We start from the raw sequence: 22,323 nt of genomic DNA, 5'->3' as shown, positions 1-22,323 counted from the left end.
CTTCTGACCCTTAATCTATGAATCTATGAATCTATGAAAGATCATGAGTTAAATTTGGTTAGACTGAGTGCACATTAACTCAGTGGTGCTCAACCTTTCAGCTCCACTGAATCAGTGGTGCTCAACCTTTCAGCCCCACAAGCCGGATAAGTGGCATAAGGCAAGTCTGTTTACCAGATCAGGAGTGGGATCAGCGCACGTGGTCAGTCTGTCGGTGCAACCTGGAATGCCAGCCCAGCCCTGTGTGCCAGATCCTGCCATGGACCAGCCCCCTGTGTCAACCCAGCCTGCACATTAGATCCAGGCATAGAACAACCCCATGTACTGGCCTGAGCTCACATGCCAGATCTGGCTGTGGAGCAACCCTGCAAGCCAGCCTGACCCACAGTGTCATCTGGCCCATAGGATTCCCCATAGGTCCAGAAATCATTAAAGGAATTAAATAAACTGGCCTTCCATTCCAACCTGCTGCTCCTGATATCCCCAGCAGGCATAAAACCACAGCTGTGAGACACCTACTGTCTGCCTCTAGGCTAGTGCTTCTGCCCGATCTCCACAGAAATGGCAGGCTGCAGTTAGAACAACAGAAAATTAGACCTGACCCTTGAGGAAGCAGCACTAGCAGCCTGGAGAAGCAGCTGTACAGTACTACCTCAAATCTGTGGTACCTCTTATCTGCCTCTCACCTTTCACAGCTGGATAGAAAGAGGAGAAATGGGGAACCATCTGTTGGTGGGGCATACTTTACAAGCAATGGTGGATTAACATTTTTGGGGGCCAGGCAAGGGCAGGTTCCCTCTATGGCTGCCAGGGGGTTGCAGCTGGGCCTGCCTAGCCTCCTCAGCATGTCCAGGGTGAGCCAGGAGGCACAAGCACTGCTGAGATGAAGGCAGCTCTGGCCCCAGCCCAGCCCCTCCACCTGGCAGTTGTGGTAGAGCCACAGCTGTGGTCTCCCAGTGCCAAGGGATGAGCCAGGGCCAGGGACGGGGATGGGGACGGCTTGGGGGACACACAAGCTTCACCCCCAGCTGCCTATCCGCCCCTCTGTCAGCCTGGGCAGGGCGGGGCTGTCCTGTTCTGTCCTGTCCCAGCAGTGCTGGTATCAGTGGCCACCTGCAGATGGCAGGGAGTGGGACCAGTGCTGCCCATGGGGCAGCAGATGGCCCTGGAAAGCTGCCACCACCTGCAGGGAGCCCCATGCCCTCCTCTAGCCCCTGACCCTAGACCTGGCCCTGACAGAGGGGAGAAGGCACGTGTGCTGCCCACCCCATGCCTGCTGCCAGGATGCCCTCCTGAGCCATGGTGCCCCTGGGGCCTCAAGGGGCCCAATTGGCAGGGGCTCCTGGACCCAGGGCCCATGTGCTAATCCACCTGTTTACAAGTATCAGTGACTGTTTACAAGGATCAGTCATTACTGCTCAGTCATTTAGTAGTCGTGTAAACAAGTACCAAATATTCAGCTACTACACAGCAGTGTCACAAAAAAGACGTTCGCCGGCGCTACTGCACAGTAACTCAAGTGACTGAGCAGTCATGTAGTACTTGTTTACACTATGTACTGAAGTACTACATGACTGCACAGTAACCTGAGTAGCACCAATGAACACCTTTTTTGTGAGACTACTGTGCAGTAGCCTAATACTACTGTGCATCATGGTCGCTGCCCTGCTACACCACTGTGCAGTAGTGTCGGGCTACTGCGCAGTCAGCGCCCTGCGTAGACGCAGCCGGTATTCTGTGAGGACGAACCTCGGGGGTATCAGTGTCCTGTGTCGGCCTGACCCAAAGCCCACCGCACTGCACTAGCGTGGGCAGCAGAGGCAGGATGCAGGGCAGCCCCAGCCAAAGCAGTGGAGTATACAGGGGTGCAGGTTGTAGCCATGTTGGGCTAAGGACATAGGCAGACAAGGTTCTTTGGGTGAAACTGATATCTTTTATTAGACCAACTTAAATAGTTGGGGGGATGGGGGGAAATTAGCAAGCTTTTGCGTTTAAAAACCCTTTGTCAGGCTGAGAAAGCCTCTGCAGCTGGTGTGTGCTCTTCCCGGATGGAACGAATAGTAAAGAAGTCGAGGCTGGGCTGGTTTTTAAACCCGAAAGCTTACTTAAAAAAATATATAATAATTTCCAACTATTTCAGCTGATCAGATTCTGAAGCCCCTTGTGGAAGACACAAGGCAGTCAGCTCAGGTCTGGCTCGGGCTCTTCAGCGTGGCTCGGGGACACTCAACCACAGTAGTCGTGGCCGAGTGGTTAAGGCGATGGACTAGAAATCCATTGGGGTCTCCCCGCGCAGGTTCGAATCCTGCCGACTACGGCGTGGGCGGTGCTCCGCTTTTCTCCGCGCTCGCGGCGGCAGTGGAGCTGAGCGGCCAGCCGGGTTGACTTTTGGCTGCACGCCACGGCCCGCCCGGCCCCACTCCCCCCGCTCAGGCGGCCGGCCGCCATGGCAACCGAGGCGGGGCAAGATGGCGGACGGGTTGGACGAGCTGCTGGATCAAGTGGAGCGGGAGCTGTGCGGGCCGCGGGCGGCCGTGAGGCAGCGCCGCGGCGGGCCAGAGGAGAGGGGAGGGTGAGCCGGGCCACCCCGGGCCCATCTGTGCCCGGCGGGGCTGCTGCCCGGGGCCTCGGGGGCTGCTGCTGCTGCTGCCTGGGCAAGTCCTGCGGCCTTCCCGCGGGGCCCGGGTGCCGGTGCTCCGGAGCCTTCCCGCGGGCCCGGGCCGGACGGGCTTGTCCCTGGGCGAGGCCGCAGAACCCCCGCGGGAGTGGGGGCAGGCCGGGATTTGGCCCCTGGTCAGACCGGCGCGGCGTGGGGGCGTCTCGCCTTATGCGGTAGCGGGGCTGGACCCTCGAGCCGGTATCGACAGTTCATGTAAAGACGTTTTACAATAGAAGTTTGCTGCTTCAGCGATTATATGGTTTGACTACGTAACTAATTGGCATATTTCAGAAAATTAGCGATCCCGTTCAGTATTGTACAAAACGAAGGGCTGAGGTACAGGGCTTGTGAGGTATGTGAAAGGGAGGCCAGGATGGTTTAGGCAGGGGTGAGTATTGGCAGAGGCAGGACTTTGGGAAGTGTGTTGCAGATGGTGAGGTGTGTCCTCACATATAACACTGCACATTTTTCTCCAATTAGAAAAAAACTAGAAGTGCTGCTAAGATGCGAGGGGCCTTAGGCTGTCTGACTGTTTAAATTAGAAGTAAAAACAAATACAGCTTCCTGGAGATGAGGTAAAATCCATCTGCAAGGCTGTGAAAAAGGAGCCTCCTCACCAGGTGCAGCAAACAGACAGCAGCACTGCAGAGCAGAGCAGAGCTCAGCTGCAGGTGTGTCCAGACCCTTGAAGAGAAGGGTTGTTCACACCTGTGGAATGAAGTGCTCAGGTCCATGACGATGAGCCACAGAAATCAAAGGGGGTGAATGTGCACCCCCCTCCCCAGATCTGCCCCTGAGGTGAGGGTGCCTTGAGGGGGCAGTGCCTGGCTCCTCCAGCCAGGGGGCTGGGCTGGAGCTGCGCATGGGGCAGGTGGCAGTGACAGCGCTGGGAGAGGGGCTGGGGAGGAGCTATAGTGAATTCTGGGGTGGCCACAGCCCACCCCATAGCCCCCCTCTCCACCACTGCTGCCTGCCCCAACCACATCCCAATCCCCCCCAGCTGGGAAAAGCCCGGCACCAGCCCCAGCCTGCAGCAGTAGCCCACCCTTGCCCCATGCACAGATCGAGGGGGGTACGTGCCTCTCCATGTCTCCCCCAGGGTCCACCAGCGATGGGAGCCACTGAGCCTCCATGTCCCCAGATGAGCCATTCGTGGCTCTGTCCTGTACTTCAGCTGGGCAACGCCTACCCTTGCCCCAAGCCCTACTCCCTCCCTCACTGAGGGGGGACTCAATCTGCGCTCCCCACACCCCTTCCCTCCCCCACAAACTTACCAGCTGACTGCTGCTCTCCAAGCTGCTAGGATGCATATTGGCAGTCAGATGGGTATTGTTAATAATTAGCCATCAGTATTGATCCACAAAATCTTTATTGGTGCACCCCTGTCATCAGTATGAGAAACAGTGTTCCCAGTCCATCATCAACTGTGAAAAGAAAGCTGTCAGTACTAGTGAACACTCACTGTTAGTTTTTTGCACAGGAACATACAATTCTAGGTATATAGTCCAAGTAGACAGTGAGCTGTACTCAGTATTAAGCAGGCATAGGTCCATTGTCTTTTATGGTATGTCACACTGGGGCTGAATTTATCATATAAAGGACAGTCTCACAGATATTCAAATCAAGAAAATTCAGTAAGCATTAAATCTCTTATAATGTTTCCAGGAATATATCTATCTATACAGCAAACTTACTGTGTTTCAGAGTGGTTTTCTCAAATATGCTACATTGTTCCAGGAAGCCTGCTTGCTCAGCTGGAAGCAATGTAGTAGTATCTGTGTACTGTTTCAGGTGAGCTAATTGGCACTACTGGGTTACAGTGTTAATGATAATTAGCCCACTTTTAGTACTACAAAGACAGCACTGCTTTGGCTTCAGATGCACTGTGCCTAAGAGTGCCTCTCTGAAGCACAGTATATTTCTTTTGTAAATATATTCATCTCTCTATTTTGCCATGGACTGTTTGAAAGATTATCTAGCATTGTTAACAAAAACTCTGAAACATTGAAATTTTGCTTCAGAAAATACCTTATATTGATTTTCCTGAAAAATCAGGAAACACGGCAGAATAGAACTATGTATTAAAAATTATAAAAGGCATTGCATTGTGGATACAGCAAGATAGAACTACATACTCAAAATGAAAAAGGGTATTGCATTATTAATTTAGTAGTATGAGTAATTGTACACTGACTTCAAATTAGCTTGTGCTCTTACTGCCACTAAGTGTTCATGCCTTTGACGCTGAAGATATGTTAGAAGGGAAAACATTGGAATGAGTTATACTTTTTTAAATGTGAAGTAGGTGCATTGGAAACTTTTGCAATTAGTGTATTTTTCACTTTTATACAATGAACTTCCTTCTGTCCTATTTTCAGGTCAGCTAAACTATTCACAAAAGGTGAGAGCAGTGAAGAGGACATAGATGACATTATTAATGACATCTTTGATGAAAGCAGCTTTGCAAAAAAACCTGTGGTAAGCAGATATCAGAAACAGTGCTGGAGGGAGGGTCTCAGTTGCAATGTTTTTAGATGAAAAACTAAGAAAGGTGAAATTTTAAGGAGGGGTGGCTCTTTACTCTGGTGTGAAAAAGAAGGGAGACCTGTTGAATTTGGAAGCTCAGACCAAATGTGAACAGCATAGACATTCTGAAATCTGGAAAGACAGAACCAGATTTTCCCTTTAGTATGTAGTCAGTGTAGACAAATTATTACACAAGCTAATACTTTTAGGGTTAGACTTGGGACAGGCCTAACATTTGCAGTGGCATAATGGAGTACATAATTTTGTTATTAATGTTCATAAAAATTAAAAATGCTAGACTCCTTCAGGAGTAGACAGACCTAAGCTGAAAACAAAACCAGCAGTATTGGAGACACAATATTGTTAGAAAGTAGTTTTTTTCTTTAAAAAAAATGTTCTTCTCTACTCTCTGCCTAAAGGTAACCTAAGAGGCTGTTCATTTTAATTTAAAAAAAATATTTCTGTTCATACTATAGATCATTCACCTTCGTTATTCACAGCCTACTGCATGGCAAAGCCTTTTCAATAATGTTTGTCTCTGCTGAAAGGTTCACAATGCTGTTCTGTTTTGTATTCTTAGAACTCCATGCCAAAACACTTACTGTCTCTTCTGCTACTATTTGAGTGGTGTGAATAAGGGTTATGTGTAAAGAGAAAGGTGAATTTATGATGGCAAGAAATGCAAGGCCACCCAGATATCTAGAAATGAAAAATGAGACTGTGTTGTACTGACAGAGACAAGTTTGTCTGACAAAAAATGGAGACTGGAAATGACAAGTGTAGGATGATGCAAAAAAAGGTCCCTAAATGCTGTTTTTTAAAGGCTTTAAACAGGGAGAAGAGTACTGAACTAGATTCTAAAATCCATGGTGTTTGACAAAAATGATAAAGGGCCTGAAAGGCAAGCCATACAAGGAGAGGTTGAAGAAAGTAGGCATGTTCAGTTGCAGAAGAGTCACTTAAGAGGGGATGTGATGGCAATCTTGAGATATCTGAAGGGCTGCCATAAAGAAGCAGGAGAACACCTTTTTTTTCCCCCGTGCTGCAGAGATAAGGACACAGACCAGTGTCATGAAGTTGCAGCAAAGTAGATTTAGACTGGATATCAGAAAAAAACTTCTTCACTGTTAGAACAGCAACGTGGTAAAATGGACTGCCTAAGGAAGTTGTGGAATCTCCATCAGTGGAGGTGTTCAAGAAGAGGCTGCATAAGCACTGAACAGGGATGGTATAGGAGTAGTTACAGCCATGGGAGTTTCCCATGCTTCTGGGCTTGGCTGGTTGCCGCATGAGGCCAGGAAGGAATTTTTTTTTCCCTCCTGCTGCTATATGTATCTGGGTTTGTCTGTTTAGGTTTTTTCCAATTTCCTTAGAAGCTCTGCTGCAGCCATGGCAGGAGTTGTGCCAGTGCTTCTGCTGTAACTAAAACCTGGAGGTTTCTGGCTGCAGGGTCTTGCCCCTCCACTCAAGGTCAAGCCAGTCGCCACATTTGGAATCAGGAAGGAATGGTCCGATTGGTGCAGATTGTGGGGATTTTTGCGTTCCTCTATTGCGAGGGTTGTGGTCCTCTTCCTTGGATCTCTTGAATATATTTTGACAACCTTCCGGCTGTGGACACTGACTGCCATTGTCCCCGTGCTTTATCTATGGCAGGTTAGTTTGTGTGACAAGGTTGATTTGTAGAGTTTTAGTATGAATTTCTGTGGTATGGTTTGGAATAGGAATGATCCTGACTCTGGTAGGGGGTTGGACTAAATGAACTCTAGAGGTTCTTTCAAGCCCTACTTTTCTATGATTCTGTGATTTTAAGAATAAGCCTAGATTATGGACAGATAATTAACAGACTTTGGAGAAGAGGTGTACAGTAGGACATGAAGGAAAGAAAGTGCAGTAGTCTTGTAATGAGAAGCAGTGTTATAAATGGATCATCTTACCAAAGTGCTAATAGTCAGATATAACAGATGGGTCTGAAGAGTTTGGGCCAATAATAATGTTAAGAGCATAGACTGTCAAAGAAGGAAGTGGTTTTGAGTCAAAGAAAGATAAACAGAACATAGGAGTGTCTTTCAGCCTTTTTTCTTGTTCTGGCAGAACAGGGGTGGGCAAAATAGCAGATCCAGTTGGCGTCCGCACTCCATTTCCCACAAGCCCCTGCCCACATTGCTGTACCCAGTTTCATGGTGACCCCAGGAGGAGCAGTGCTGTGACAGTGCAGGGTCAAGGTTTCCATGGAGACCAGTCCCAACAGTACTGGCGCGGTGTATGGCTGGGCAGGGAGCTGCTTTGGGGTCGGGGCTAGGATTTTGCAGTGGTGACAGGTGGTTCAGAGATGGGGCATAGCCATGATCCTCTGCCTGCATGACCCTGCCCAGGGCACATGGACAATGGATCACAGCTCTGCCCCAGGTCCAGACCACACTGTCACCACCGCAAGATCCCAGCACCGGAGCAGCTCCATGTCCAGCTCTGTACACTGCTGGGGCTAGTCTCTATGGAAGCACTAGTCCCCACGGTGTCACAGCCCTGTCACTCCTCGGGTCTCCATGGAAACCAAGCGCAGTGACATGGTCAGGGGCTGCTGGGAATAGAGTTCGCTGCAGGCTGGGCTTTGGCCACCCCTGTGTTAGAAGTACATCTGTCATTGGCTGGAGGAAGTGGCAATGAAGCCACAAGCTGGCTTGTTCAGAACAGGCAAAGCAGATGGTTAAGTAGAAGTCATTTTAGATGTTAAAAATAAAGATAATTAAGCTTCATAGGTTTAAAACTAATTAAAGCCATGTCTGCATGGTAGATTTTTCCAGTGCAAGTCAAGGTGTAAATTTAAACCAAGACTTTTGTAACATAATACCCTATGTAAGCACTCTTAGTTTGTTATGAGTTCCTGGTTTTGCTTTATGTTGCTTGGGAAATGGTTAAAACTAAATCAAAAAGTCTACTTGTTGTCACAATCACAGTATCCATATGGAGAGTCATTGCAGTTCAATCATCCAGCTATTTTGACGTAATATTTGCATGAAGAAAGGCTTTATATTTTGCTGAAACTCTGCCATTCCCCTTTACTGACTATTAACAAATCTTTGTAAAGCTGCATAGAACTCTGATTAATCCTTCATGAGGTCCTACATTTTTAGTTAATTGCAGTTGAAATGGTGTAGCACTTTGGATTTTCCTTTTTTACTATTACCAATATATTTGCATATATAAAAGATTTCTCCTCTACAATCTGCTGCCTCTCTCTCTAATTAACTGAAGTTACTATCTAGCATAGCAGGAAGTACTGATCTAATGACAATTCTTAGGTGTTTAAAGCATTTACCGGGTAACTTCTTGAGAAGGCCCTTAGATGTTGCAGTAATTCTTAGGCACTAGGCCCAGTGCTAGACAGTTAGGCTCCTTGAACAATGCATGTCTCAAAGTGGTATTCAAATCACCCAGTACACTGAGCAGGGATATGCTTAGAGGCATGTTGACCACAGGAGCTTGTAAATTCGTCAGATCAGAAACTGAGAGTAGAAGAGACCATTCCCTATTGGTGGTTCATCCACATAAACTTGTCTGGAGAAGGTTCTTGCTGCCTCCATTGCAGTGGATTCTTGCAGAGCTTCTGCTGGGTCACTGATAGGAGGGAACTGCAATGACTGCAAGTGTATTACTAACCTAGTTTCCTGTCCTCACATAGGAAGTCTCCTGAAATAGGCCTGTCTTCAGAATCATTGCAAAAAACTGTGGGGAAATTAAAATCTTACAGTTTTCTCTGCTTCCACCACAGGGGTTTCTAGCACTTGCTTGTTAAGCAAAATAGAATAGCCGTGCTATGATGTTGTAATTGTGCCTGGCTCTTTCTTTTGTATTTTTAATAGAAATTAAAATCTAAATCTACAAGTTCCACATCTGAAACCAATAGTGGTTCTGTGCAGGCTTGTGGTAAGAGGTAAGTGAAAAACACTTTGGTGAACCTAATGCATGTGTGAGAAGCAGCCATAACCAGTTGGTTGATTCTGTTACAGTGATTCACAACTAGGGTGCCCTGAGATCTTTTAAGGGTGCCGTAAAGTCCCATACAAGATGAGCACGGTTAGGTATGTAAGCATTTCCACAAGGCCCAAGCTAAACTCAAAGATTTCAAATAGGAGTTTAGTGTCAAATATATTCTGACATATGGTAGTTGTAAGTTCTTTGCAACAAGAATATTGCTTAATTTTTTTCCATAGTCAAAATCCAAGTGAAAGCAAAGAGCTGAATTTTTCCAGAGTGGCTGGAGTGTAAAAATGTTGAGAACCACTATTCTATTACTGTTAAAACTGTATTAACACAATAACAACTCAGAATTCAGCGAAGCTTTTCCTTAGGAAAAAAATAGAAGATTGTAGCAATTTGACAGTTTGTGACTCCAAAGCAAAGGAAGTAGTAGCATAGAAGATTATTGCAATTGTAAAGTTGTGCCACATTAAAAAGTTTTAGCTTTTCTTCAAAATAAATATTTTCTTCATTTTTCTTCATTTAAGTTTTCTGTGCTATTTGATGAACATTACATAAAGTACTGTATTTCTATGACTCCTGCTAATATGCATGTTGAAAAACAGTTAAGTCTTTAAACACCTGTGTGCTCAGCCCATGCCCAATAAAGTAACAGTTACAATATAAATACTGTGCTTTGTAACTCTACTGAAAGTAATGGACTCTCTGAAAAGGTACATGTGCTGACTGGGACATGATACACAAAGGTTAGCTTAAGTTGGTAATATATTCCTTTCTCCAAAGTGTTTTACTTAAAACTTACTATTTTTCTTTTTAAATTCACGTAGATGTTGTCCAGTGTATCTTGGTGGAAGCACTGCACTATATGGATTAGGAACAAATATTTCAAAGAGGTAGGACATCTGAAAGATCTGTTCTAGTTGCATTATTACAATCCTTACCATGTTTACAATGTTTATTCTATTCTGAGTTTTAATAGTACAATGAAATAAAGTTTTCCCTACATACACATGTAAGAGAAAAATCACATGGAATTTAGTTTCTATTTTGTGAAAATGCTTTAAAGAAGATTTCTTGAGATTTATCTGCTTACCATTGATACTAAAGATTCCATGGCTCTTTTAATAAAAATAAGGTTTCTTGCTATATCATTAGCCAGAATTCTCTTTTCTCCCTCAACTGTTCTGTTGCAATTTATCTTCTTTTTACTACTGGTGTAAACATAGTTTAAATATACAATAGATTCTATATGCTTTGCAAGATTTAGCTGCTCTCTGCCTCCCATGCTCTGTGCTTACCCTACCAATTCTTCCCTGCAGCCTTGGGCCCCCACCGCACCCAGTCTGCACACCTCCCACTGCCACTTCTCCCACCAGTCCACCCCACCACATTCCCCTTTACCTTTGCTCCGGTGCTAGGAGGGTCCATCCCTGCTATAGCCTGAAGCACAGAGAATGGCCTCAGACCGGCACTGCTGCTGCAGGGCCGGTTACAGTTACATGCCACCACTACAGGGCTGGAGTGAGACAATGTTCAGTGCCCCAGGCTGCAACAGGGATGGAACCTGCCAGTGCTTGAGCTAAGGTAAATGGCAGATGAAGGGGCAGGCAGGGGTAGAGACTTTGTTGGGGAGGAGGGAAGGGCTGGGAGGGGTCCAAAGAGGTGGGGGTGCAGAAGTGCAGGGTGAAGAAGAGGGGGACAGGGGTCTGAGGTTGTTGGGGGGGCAAGCACAAGGGTGGGTAAGTAGGGGGAGAGACAGGTGTCAGGGAGAAAGCTGCATGCCTTCCGCACTGCCTGTCCCACCTCTATACTACCTACCCCCCTACTGCCTGTCCACCACTGTTCCCTCCACTGCCTGCCCCATTACTGCCCTCCTCATAACCTGTCTCCCCCACTGCCTACAGTATTGTGGGGAACAAATTAAAACTATCCTACAATAATTAGATTCTATGCATAGAAAATTATAAGAAATTTTTTATGGGTGGTTGTCTTAATTTCAGGGTCGTCTTGGATTCACATACAGACAGTAAAACCTGCAGCAAAAAGCTGAGTTTATCCTTAATTCATCAACCCACTGTAAACTAGATGGGTTGCAAACCACCCAGATAGAAATGATCTAAGTTTAACTGTATGCAGCATCGTAACTATAACTTGAATAAGTCTGAAGATTTGTGTAGAAATACTTAAACATTTTCCAGATTGTACTTGTATTTATAGTAAGCATAAAGTTTTATGACTTGATCTTGTTCTTTCTAGCAGCTGGTCAAATTCCTTTTGAGTTGAATAGGTAAAGTAACTGGTCCTTAAATTAAAGACAGCATTTCAAGTGTGTTCTCAGTTATACTGTCAAAACCATGTTTCGGACCCTAAGTAGAAGTTACCTGATTTACAGGGAAGCTTCCATAGTTCCTAGAGATGCCACTGAGGAAGGTAATGCTATTCTAATTTTTAAGAAAGAAATATAAAGGCTCTTAAATTCATATTTAGGCACCAACTTTAGGCTAACTTATTTTGAAAACTTTAGCCAGAAACTTTTCTATATAATAAATGATGGTCAGGCCTCACTTAGGTATTGTGTACCATTCTGAGTTCTAGAGTTTAAAAAGGATGTGAAGACACTGGAAATGCTCCAAAGGCAAGCAACAAGATAATAGAAGGGTTAGAACACAATCTGTAAGAGTAAAGGTAGAAAGAAGAGTTTGACAAAAAGGAGATTAAGGAGAGACACGATTGCAGTGTTCAGATATTTCAAATATTCTTCCTTGGCAGAGAGGACAGGACATGAAGCAATGGGTTTAAACTTCACCAAAGCAGGTTTAGATTGAAAAGGAGGAAAAACATCCTTGCTATCAAAACAGTAGGGCAGTGGAACAAGCTGCCCAGGGAAGTTATGGTAGCACCTTTATTGAAGAAAAGGCTAGATGGCCCTTTGTCTGGGATAATAGAGGAATAGCACATCCTGCATCTGTGCAGGGGCTTAGATGAAATGACCCTTGAGGTCACTTCCAACCTCACGATTCTGAGTTCAAATAATTACCTGAAAACCTTTAAGAGATCATACACTGCATTTTTCCCCTACTTACCTCTGAAAAATCAGCAGATTGCAATTTCACTGAACTTTAAGTCAATCTCTAAAGGATTTTTTTAAACTCTGGTTTATATGCCCTTTTCTTCTTGATGATGTATAAAGAAGGTGTTAAAGGGTTTGAAAGTTGTCCTTTGTTTTTCACTCTTAGATGTCAAAGTTAGTTTTATCTTGTTTTACTAGAGGAGCTCTGGGTACCTCACGACTGCTTATTTTACACTCTAATGTCTTAATTGAAGGAGTGCAGGTGTAGAATCTGTGAAGATGTTTTGCTCCAGAATGATGATTAATCATTCCAATGAAAGGTTAATAAAAAACAAACCAATGTTTGTAACCAGCCACTAAAGAACACGCTCCTCCAGAGCCCAGATTCCTGAGTCAAAATCATAGAAAAATATCCAATGGGAACCTCAAGAGCTCACCTATTTCAGCCCCCTGTTAACGACTGGTCACTCCTGTCTATACCATCCTGGACAAATGCTTATTTCTACTTAAAAACTTCCAATGATGGTGATTCCACATCTTGTTAGGCAGTCTGTTCCATTGCTTAACAACCATCAGAATTAGAAAATTCTTCTTGATATCTAACCTAAGTCTCCTGTGCTGTAGTTTAAGCTCAGGTCTTGCCTTATCTGCCATGTTTCCCAAGAGCCCTGATCATGTTGTTGCTTTCCTTTGGACTCTCTCCAATTTGTCCCCCACTGTCTGGGAGCATTGTTGGTACAGGTGCCTCCCAGCTGTTAACCTGGCTTCATTTCCTCACAAAATCAGTAGCAAATCCTAGTAAATGTCCACTATTAACAAATATTTGTGAAACCCACTGAGAAAGTATGTACTTTAACCATGTCTGATGGTTGATATAGAAAGATAACAGCTTAAACTTGTTATTACCACCAGTTATTCTATTAGTGCAAAGTGAGCAGCTCCATGCTGTGGGTCTAAAAGTTCTAACCTTGCTGGTTATTGATACGGAAGTCAGAATTGTTTCATGTGCTGGAACTTTTGGGTGGGGTGAGTGTTGTTTACTTTTTAAAAACCTAGAAAATTACACGCAAAATAATTTCATTAAAAGAACACAGAAGTTGTAAACCCAAAGCATGCAGTTTGGAAAATGTAAAAAGCAGGGTTACTTATGCAAACTTTTATTGGTCCCAACTGGTATGTTCATTATGAGATAGTCTAAGCACAGGAGCACATGCTGTATTTTCCACAAAATGCTTTTCTCCTACAGTGAACAAGGATGGATGACGCTCTAGGGATCAGTCATGCAGTAAATAAAGTTGGTGTCTGTTGGTTACTTGCCTCATTTGTTGCAGAAGTTAGAAGGTGTTTAGTGAATGAGGCAAAGGAGTGCTAAAGGTGAAAGCATGGTCTCATGTTTAAAGAAATTGAATACTACCCTGAAGTATTGGATTCTGTCACTGCTCTGTCACAGTATCCCTAGGTGATACTGAGCAAATCACTTTAAAATTTTCACAGGCAACCATGCATGTTCTGCATTTTTAGGTGACTGACTTGTAGCAGTGCTGAGCAACCAGTGCTGTAACAAATCAAACAGAGCAGTCACACATTTTTAATGCATATTTTTATAAGTACATTTGTAATTTTATTTTTTACATATTTTACGTTTAATACGTTTTACAATACTGTCTCTGTTTAATCTGAAATACCAGATCCTAGATGTCTCAGACTGGTTACTTAAAATTAATGAATGCAAGTGATCATTGTAGCTTTACTCCTCACAAGATTGTTGTCAAAATAGTTAATTTACATTTGTAAAGCCTCTAGATGCCATAGAACGTGAGGTTTGCTATAAAATGGCCTATCAGGAAAATTACATTTCTGTATTCAGTACAGAGTAGAATGATGAGGAGCAAATAAGATATGGCAGTATACTGAATGAAGAGATTAAAATGTAATGCTAACTATATAAAAAGAAAAGTCTTATTTACTGAATGAGTTAGGAATCCTTTTGAAGTGTATGTAGTAATTTAATTAAAGCACATGTCATAAAGCATATGCATAAGGGGCACAAATAAATGCTGAACAGACAACCTAAATTCTGGCATTTTCTTAATTTTTAAGTCCTTAATTTTGAAATATTAATATTTATGTAGCTTTTTGTGTGTAACAGTACTGACATTTGGCTCTCTTGTTTTGAACAGAACATGTGATAAGCTACGTTGTACTGCCTGTGACTTCCGTGTAGCACACTATGATGATTACTTTTGGGATAAGTCGTGTGATTACCTGTTTTTCAGGTATGTCTCAGGTGGGTTTGTAATTAGTACTTTGGGGTTAATATGCTTATCAGAAATGTGAACTGTACAAGTCCAGGCCATATTTACTGCTGGCATCAATAACTGGTATTTCATATAAAGCAATAGCTCTTTTTTTACTAATGAAGAAATATGGTCCCTGCTGTTCTTCAGCAGTATGTCTAATTCATTAATGAATATTTTTACATATACCTGTTCCCTTATTGTCACAGACTGTCATTACTTCTGTCAGGTTTTTTCCTCCACTGTAATTGTGATTGTGCAGTCTACAAAAGATATTAAGTGAGTTACTAATAGTTTAACTCTAAGTTGATTTTTTTTAAAGTGAAGTCCATCAAATTGCCAGAAGTTCTCCATAGGGAAGAATTTGGACTAGCCATTTTGAAAGATTTTGCTTTCTTGATTAAAATTGTTCTGTTTTGTTTTTCAAAGAAGTGTGAAGTCTGAGTTTACCCATTAGACATTTTCTGTTTCTAAATTCTCTGTTAGATTGTATCTACCAACAAAGAGGTTTTATTTTACTTTATACATTGAATTTAGGTATAGAGCATTTCACTTGTTTTGATAAAATCTCTTTTATTGTGGTATGAGGATCAAGTTAAGTGGATGTTCAGATTGTGTGACCAGTAGAGGGTGTACTATAGCTTGCATAGAACACTAAACAGTTTGCTGTATTCATAAAAATATGTTACTGGATCATCTTGTTCTATATAATCTCTCTCATGCTGTTTGTTGTAGGTCTTCTCTTGTTTTCTTTCTGATCAAGAATATGAATCTCTCTTAAAGAGAGATTCCTGCTTTTCTCAGTAATGCAAATTATTAGTAAAAACCACTTTGGACTGACAGTTTTCTGAAGTGGCTGTATGTGTTCTCTGTGTATTAACATATGTTCTTCACTTGATTAGTAATTAGATAGTTTAATTAAATAAAGTGAAAGGCGTTATCTTGATTACAGTGTATAACCTTTAACAGGATTTTCAGTTATTTTAATTTAGGTTAATCTGTATTTAAAACAAATTAGGGGATTAAACAAATAAATAAACTAGCATCTGTCACCAGTCTTTCTAATCTTATTGATTTCTATTGGAGAATTTTAATTCATAGTAAGAATGTAATATTTGAACATTTATGGGAGTGGCCAGTGATGTCTTGGTATATTTAGCAAGATCAGGCTAAAAACAATCAGCAGTGGTTGTAACATTACCCCATGTTTTAAACAAGTTTTAAATTAACTTTTACACTGGTTATTTCTGCCTCTCTGCACTGATGGATTTTAAACGAAGCATCATTTGTGATTTGCTACATGTTCCTCCTATTTTCTTCCAGTCTGTACTGTGTGATATGACCTCTCCCCTCATCATCTTCCATTGCAGATCCCATACAGGCTAACTTGGATAGTTTTTCTTTACAGTTGAATTTGACTTTATATAGGGACTCATTTTATTATACAGTTCATCCAATTTAAGCTAATCGTTGTGTTAACGTAAACAAAATGAATACTTAGAATATACCCTATAGAAAAGATCAGTACCTTTATGTATGATTCCCAAGTAGAAGAGCTATTGCATAATTCTTGAATATTTCTCCCTCGTTGCATCTTTGAAAGGGGGAGTTGGGACCTCCTGCAGAACTGGCAGGATTATGATGTACAAAAACTTAAGGTTTTAACAGACTTGCAGAAGACAGGAGGTGATGTCACATGTTCAATGTAACACTCACTAAGCACAGTTAAAATGCAAGCAGATACAGGTGGAAGCTGTTTCGTATGTGTAAAGTGCCATCCATGTTGCAGTTGTTTGCTTTCAGGCAAGGGTTATCTCCTAACACATACTACCTTTAATAGGTCACTCCATTCCAATAATCAGTAACTGCATTCCAGTGATTTAAAATAATGGCTACCACCGTAAACACATGCAACTTTATAATGAAGCACAACTTTCCAATGCTTTGTAACTGTTGCAGTGAACCAGTTATTCCAACCCTCCCCCTTCCCTCTCCTCCCCTCCCCCCCGCCGTTAACATGTACTAATTTAATACAGCACAAAATTCCAGTAATTTGCAACTGTTGGAGTGAACATGTAACAGGGCCCAGGGACTCTGCCCCGAGAATCTCACTTGGGAAAGCATTCTACTCAGGAGAGCACTACACACATGAATAAATCCCATTGAAACGCCCTGTGTACTTGTGATTGGGGGATTCATATTGACTTAAGTCATGTGCCACAGCATAACTCTTGGACTACGTGAGAGAATGACTGTTGTGCTTTAGTTGCACTCTGATTGCTGATCCATAATTTCCTAATGTTGAGGGATTTATATGAAGGACAGAGAACAAGCTGGTACTGCCCCGGTCACAAATATATATCAGTTTTATATTGCTTGCAGATTTCTGGAGGGATGGTGTGTGGAGAGTATCTGTCTCTCTGCCCTCTGCAAACTTCTACAGTATCTCTATCCTCAGACCTTAGTCTTCATAGATTCACAACAGGAGGGACCCCATAGTTTTTTATCATAGTTACCACAGTAGTTGTACAGTGGATCATTAAAAACAGTAGAGTAGAAGGAGTTCTGGCTCAAAATACTTTTCATTCTTGAATTTATTTAGTTTTTTGCATCACTCTTTATCACTTTATCAAGAGATAAATTTCAGATCAGCCTGCAGCCATCTAAGCCTGTAGCCCTCCTTATTAAATCAGAGGTGCTATTGCAATATAAATAGCACACCACTTACCATGAGGATGATGTTTTAAAATTTAAATACCATGAGCATGATGTTTAAAATTTAAAATTAAAGTTTACTGGCCTACTAACTAGCTTCATTCAGTACTTGTCAATGATGCCTTTTTTTGAATAGACTCTGTGTTTGCATAGATTCCACAGTGGCAGTACTTGCACTGCAGTAGTCCATTACTGACCAGGGAATTGGTTTTGAGGGCAGCAGGACTGCTTTTAATGGAAGGACTTGTGTGCTGCTGGTCCTCCTCAGGATTTTTAGCTATTGCTCCAGCACATACAGCTGAAGTGACCCAATTTCTGCTTATGGCCTTATGCAGACTTTCAGTTTCTCCTGGGAGAGCCACTGCTTGTTCAATGAGCTTTAAAACCCCCCTGCCTCCATTTTTCAGTGCAGGAACACTAATACACAAGACACTGGAGTCTACTGGAGTGCAGTAATTACCATCCTGCAACAGGCTCCAGCAGGCTCAATGAATAGAGTCTGTTCCAAAACACTGTAATTACAGCACATCAGAGCAGCCTTGCTGCTTATGTATAGATGTTCAGGCTTTTTCTTCCAGAGAAAAAGTGGCTGCTTCAAGAGAAAAATAACCTGGGAACAGCCATGGTTAAATCACTCCAAGAAGAGTTTCTCTTGGGAGAGTGAAGGTCTGTACATGTTATATGTTCTTAAACTATATGTATTTTATTACTAAAAACTCATGACAGTGAAAGAATGAGATCTGGGGCGATCTTGGGGTTCTTTGGATATGAAGAGGCCAGGTGGATGCAGGGAACATGGTTGAGAGAATTTAGAGCAGTAGTCATTGCTGTTCCCTGTGGACATTTCCTGCGCAGACTCACACTGCTATAGAAGGAACAGGGAGTTGCAGCTGTTGCGTTACAGCTGCATCTATTATAAGAAAAACCCTATGGGGAGGAGGTTTAAAGCAACAAACGTTAATCAGGTATCTTTACAAAAGGTAGTCTGTTCAAAGTGGTTTCAGCAGAATACTGTGGGCTTAATCCTTTTCTCAGAATCGCACATCATTCCTGTGGAAGTGGACTGATTATATCCATATCAAAGTTTATCTCCAGGCATTATGTATCTTATGCTTTAAAAAAATTGCACAATTCTAACATGGACTTACGCACTTGTTAGGAATAATATGCCTGAGCTCAGCAAGTTAAGAGCGAAGATGATCAAAAAGAAAGGATCCCGGGCTTATGCTTGCCAGTGCAGCTGGAGGTCCATTGACGAGTTAACCAATCTCCAAACAGACCGGCAACTTCACTGGGTTTGTGGTAAACATGCAGAATGAAGTCTTCGCACATTCTAAGTACGTACTCCTGTTTAAAAATAGACTTTCAGATCATAAACTCAAGCTGTGCCCCACTCAGTTTTCTGAGAACAGATGAGAACTTGAACATTTCATCTAGAAATAGACTGTGACACTAAATTCAAAATGATTGCCTTTCTCTCACTGCAGTGGTCTCGTGAGTGCAGAGGAACTGGATTAGTAGAGGAAATATCCACCGTGAAGGTCTGTGGTTCTCTAGAAACCAGGTGCTGGTGACATTGGAAATGCAAATTATAAATTAGCAAAGGAGAGCTTCAAGCTAACAGTAGCAAGTCTGAGAAGAAGCCTGGGGAACTGAGCATGAGGTATAGCAAAAATGAAAAGTAGAGGCTCTAGTCAGCTTCTCTGAGTTATTAGAAAGCCTTGTTCCCTGTGTCTGCAAGATCTGGGACTCCAAAAGAGAGAGAAATGACAGGGCTGGGAAGCAGCTGAACCATGTGATACAGTCTCACAACTGGGAGGATAATTGCATGGAGTGGAAGCATTAATTTGACACTTACCTGCAGGTGGTCGCAAGAAGTGTTACCCAAAAGTCAGTAGCAGAGCAACTTCTAAAGTACAAGAACAGGACCAGCTATTGTCAGAGAGACCTTTCTTTTACCCACCAATACCACAACTTACAGACTTTGAAGAGTGCTCTTTCATATCCTTGGTCCCCTCTGCCCCCTCCCTCCAGACTCTTGACTCCTCCAAACCTTTTTTCCAGAGGAGTATTCTATGACTCAGGTTTATTTCAGTTAATTTGTTGAACTTTCCTTTCCCTCTCCTTTAGCCACACTGGAGGGAAAGGAACAACATATGCACTCAACGCATCTTTCAATTTGTACTATTTCCAGAATAATTTGAGAGAATTATACGTTCTACAATTATTTAACAGTTTTGTTTCAGGAGAAAAAGTAGTTGCATTTAAGTGTGTGACAAAATCATACCCCACTGATATGTGTGCTGAGAGTTTGGAGGGGTTCTGGATACAAAGTTTGTTTTTAAAAAAAACCTGTGCGCAGCTAAGTTGTAACTAGTTATTTGCATTTTCCCCTTAACATTGTAAAACAGCTTCCAGTATTATGTTATTTGGTGAGAAGACTTAATGTAATATTAATGTCCCTGTAGATGTATATACTTTTGCTTTTTCGCCTGCCTATATAAAATATGCACCTTTGCACTAAAATAGTATCCTCATGCTATGGAAATCATTATATTGAAAAATGTACTGTAACTTCAGTGCTCCAAAGCATGAGGATACTATTTTATACAGTGAAGTAAAAAAATGGAATGGAAAAATGTAAATATCTTTATAGTAGGTAATATTGTAAGATTTACATCAGAATTGTTTGTTGTATGCAATTCCAGGTATACAAAATAGAAACCAGCTTTTAAAGCCCTTCATATTTTTATTAGTATCAGTACAAATGTGAGAAATGGTGTCTGGCAAAAAAGAAAAACCAGGCTTGTGTGGGCAGCATGAATGAAACAACTTAGAAGCAGGATAATACTGACACTATTTTTGGTGGGCTTTTTGTATATCTTTTTTATAAAGATTGTTCTACGTGGGTTGCTCCAATAAATGGAAATTCTTACATTTGCAAAAATATATTTCCTTGACTCTTTTATTGCTGCTGTGAGTCATCCTCATCTAGCCATTTAAACTGTCTTGTCACATCCCTGAAGAATTTTGGTTGCCAGTAAAATTTGGGAAGTGTTCTGCTCATTAGATCTGTCTGGATTTGATCAGTTCAACTTCTGTGTGAGGCTTTCAAAAACTTCTTCAGAACAAGGTCCCAGCTCTTAGAGAATATAGAACTGCAGGTTCCAGGAGACAGGCAAACCCATAAGCCAGTTGGGCTGATGCTGTTGGAAAGATTCAATTTACCTGCCTGCTGTTTATAAAGAGCACCACCATGCTCAATTGGGATTTGTACTGAGTTTACTTCAGATTATCTGAGAGGCTTCCATACTGAGAACTCTGGAGTTGGGGATAGAGAAGAAACCTATAGTCAGAATTTGATTTAGTAAAAAGCACTCCCCCCTATGAAGGAAGTTGATCAGCTCTTCAGAGTGCTAAGTTGCTTTGGTTTTGTCTGTCTTTTAGGTCAGACAATTTAGCCCAGGGAAACTTCTACAAAGCCTGTGCCACCAAGTTTGTATTTAGAAGGAGCCACTCTTTTATGGACCTAATGTTAAATACTTTTGTTTGTAAAGGATGATATATAAATTACTTAACTTCAGGCAGTCTTGGTATTGTTCTGGACTTTGGGAAAGCTGGGCTGGGTTACCATTTTTTTCTTTCTGAGTGTAGCAGCATCTGGGAGGCAGCTGAACAACTGAATCAAAGACAGAAATGAATAGGTAACAGTCTCTGTTCTCAAAGCCAACAAGCAGAGAAGAGAAGATGGACCAACCTACTGGTTTGGGAGGAGGAGAGGAAGAGAAAAGTGAGGAATCAAAATATCAAATGGGACTTGAAAGTACAATAAGTATACAAAACCCAAAACATTTTGGTGGCAGGAAAATGAAGGATGAATCTATTTACAATATCGATCATCTGTTCTCCTAGGTCACCTCATGCTGTTTTGCAAATAAAGGAAATTGTGGAAACTATGTTCTTTTATGGATGAGAAAGTTACCAGCAAATAGCAGCAAACATACAAGCATATAATAGTAAAAAAAACTTGCATATTAGGGACTTGAGGTGGCTTTTATTTGAAGATGAGGACATAGGTTTGAGTATTCCACCAAAACTATCACATTTCTTCAATAACTTGTCTGCAGCCTTGTTCATAACACTGGATATAAGAATTCACATGAATGAAAAAGGTATTCATTGCAAGAAAAGGTTTATTGCAAGAAAATAAATCTATAAGAAAAGCATTCAATTTGAAATATAATCCTATTTTAATTTCCAAACATTTTGTCTTCTTGTTGTTAGAGTACAACTGTGCAGGAATAAAATGACAGAATTGAACATTAAAGAAAAAAGCAAATTAAAATTATCACCTAACAAATATTTAGTTATGTATCTTGCTTATTTTTCCTGCAAAATATAGGATATTAAACTTGGAGTCATGATTGACCAATGTGATGCTGTGGCTGGCAAAGCAAACTCTGGTGTGCATCCACTGATGCATCTCAAGCAAAACCAGGGACATCATCCTCCCACTTTACTTGGCCTTGATGAGGCCAGAGCTGGAGTACTGTGTCCAGTTTTGGGCCCCCCACTTCAGGAGGGATGTGGAAAAGCTTGAGAGAGTCCAGAGAAGAATCACTCCTATGATCTAATGCCTGGAGGGCAGGTAGGCCATACGAGGAGAGGCAGAGGGATTTGGGACTCTTGAGTCTGGAAAAGAGAAGGCTCAGGGGTAACTTGGTAACAGCCTACAATTATATAAAGGGTACATCAGGACCTGGGAGAAGAGCTGTTCACCAGAGCTCTCCAAGGGATGACGGTCTAATGGCCACAAACTCCAGGAAGGCCAATTTAGACTAGACGTAAGGAAAAAGTTCTTTACAATGTGTGTGTCCAGGGTCTGGAGCAGACTCCCCCCAGAGGTGGTGCAAGCACCTACTCTGGACCCTTTCAAAAACATCTGGATATTTTTCTTGCTGGGATCACTTGATCCCAGCTGCCTTCTTGCCTATGGTGTGGGGGCTGGACTCAATGATTTCACGAGGTCCCTTCCAGCCCCTAGTATCTATGAAATCTATTAAATTGAGTCTGCTGGA

At 42.3% G+C, this 22,323-nt stretch overlaps 1 protein-coding gene and 1 non-coding gene across 2 annotated transcripts; both read left to right on the top strand.

Annotated features, from left to right (window-relative positions):
- The first annotated feature begins 2,235 nt into the window (after positions 1–2,235).
- Positions 2,236–2,317, top strand: TRNAS-AGA. Its single transcript has one exon. It is a non-coding gene; the product is annotated as a tRNA-Ser (tRNA).
- Positions 2,318–2,436: 119 nt separating this feature from the next.
- Positions 2,437–19,162, top strand: CUNH8orf37 (chromosome unknown C8orf37 homolog). The gene is made up of 6 exons (XM_019527962.1): positions 2,437–2,572; positions 5,038–5,137; positions 9,046–9,116; positions 9,991–10,056; positions 14,414–14,509; positions 18,405–19,162. Exons 1-6 carry the CDS (start codon positions 2,469–2,471, stop codon positions 18,562–18,564), a joined length of 597 nt encoding a protein of 198 aa, XP_019383507.1. The 5' UTR covers positions 2,437–2,468; the 3' UTR covers positions 18,565–19,162.
- The last annotated feature ends 3,161 nt before the right edge of the window (positions 19,163–22,323 follow it).

Source organism: Gavialis gangeticus, unplaced genomic scaffold, assembly GCF_001723915.1.
Source record: "Gavialis gangeticus isolate Ggan-Ray unplaced genomic scaffold, GavGan_comp1, whole genome shotgun sequence".
Taxonomy (NCBI): domain Eukaryota; kingdom Metazoa; phylum Chordata; order Crocodylia; family Gavialidae; genus Gavialis; species Gavialis gangeticus.
The sequence above is the reverse complement of the archived record's forward strand: the minus strand, read 5'-3'. Positions and strand labels throughout refer to the sequence as shown.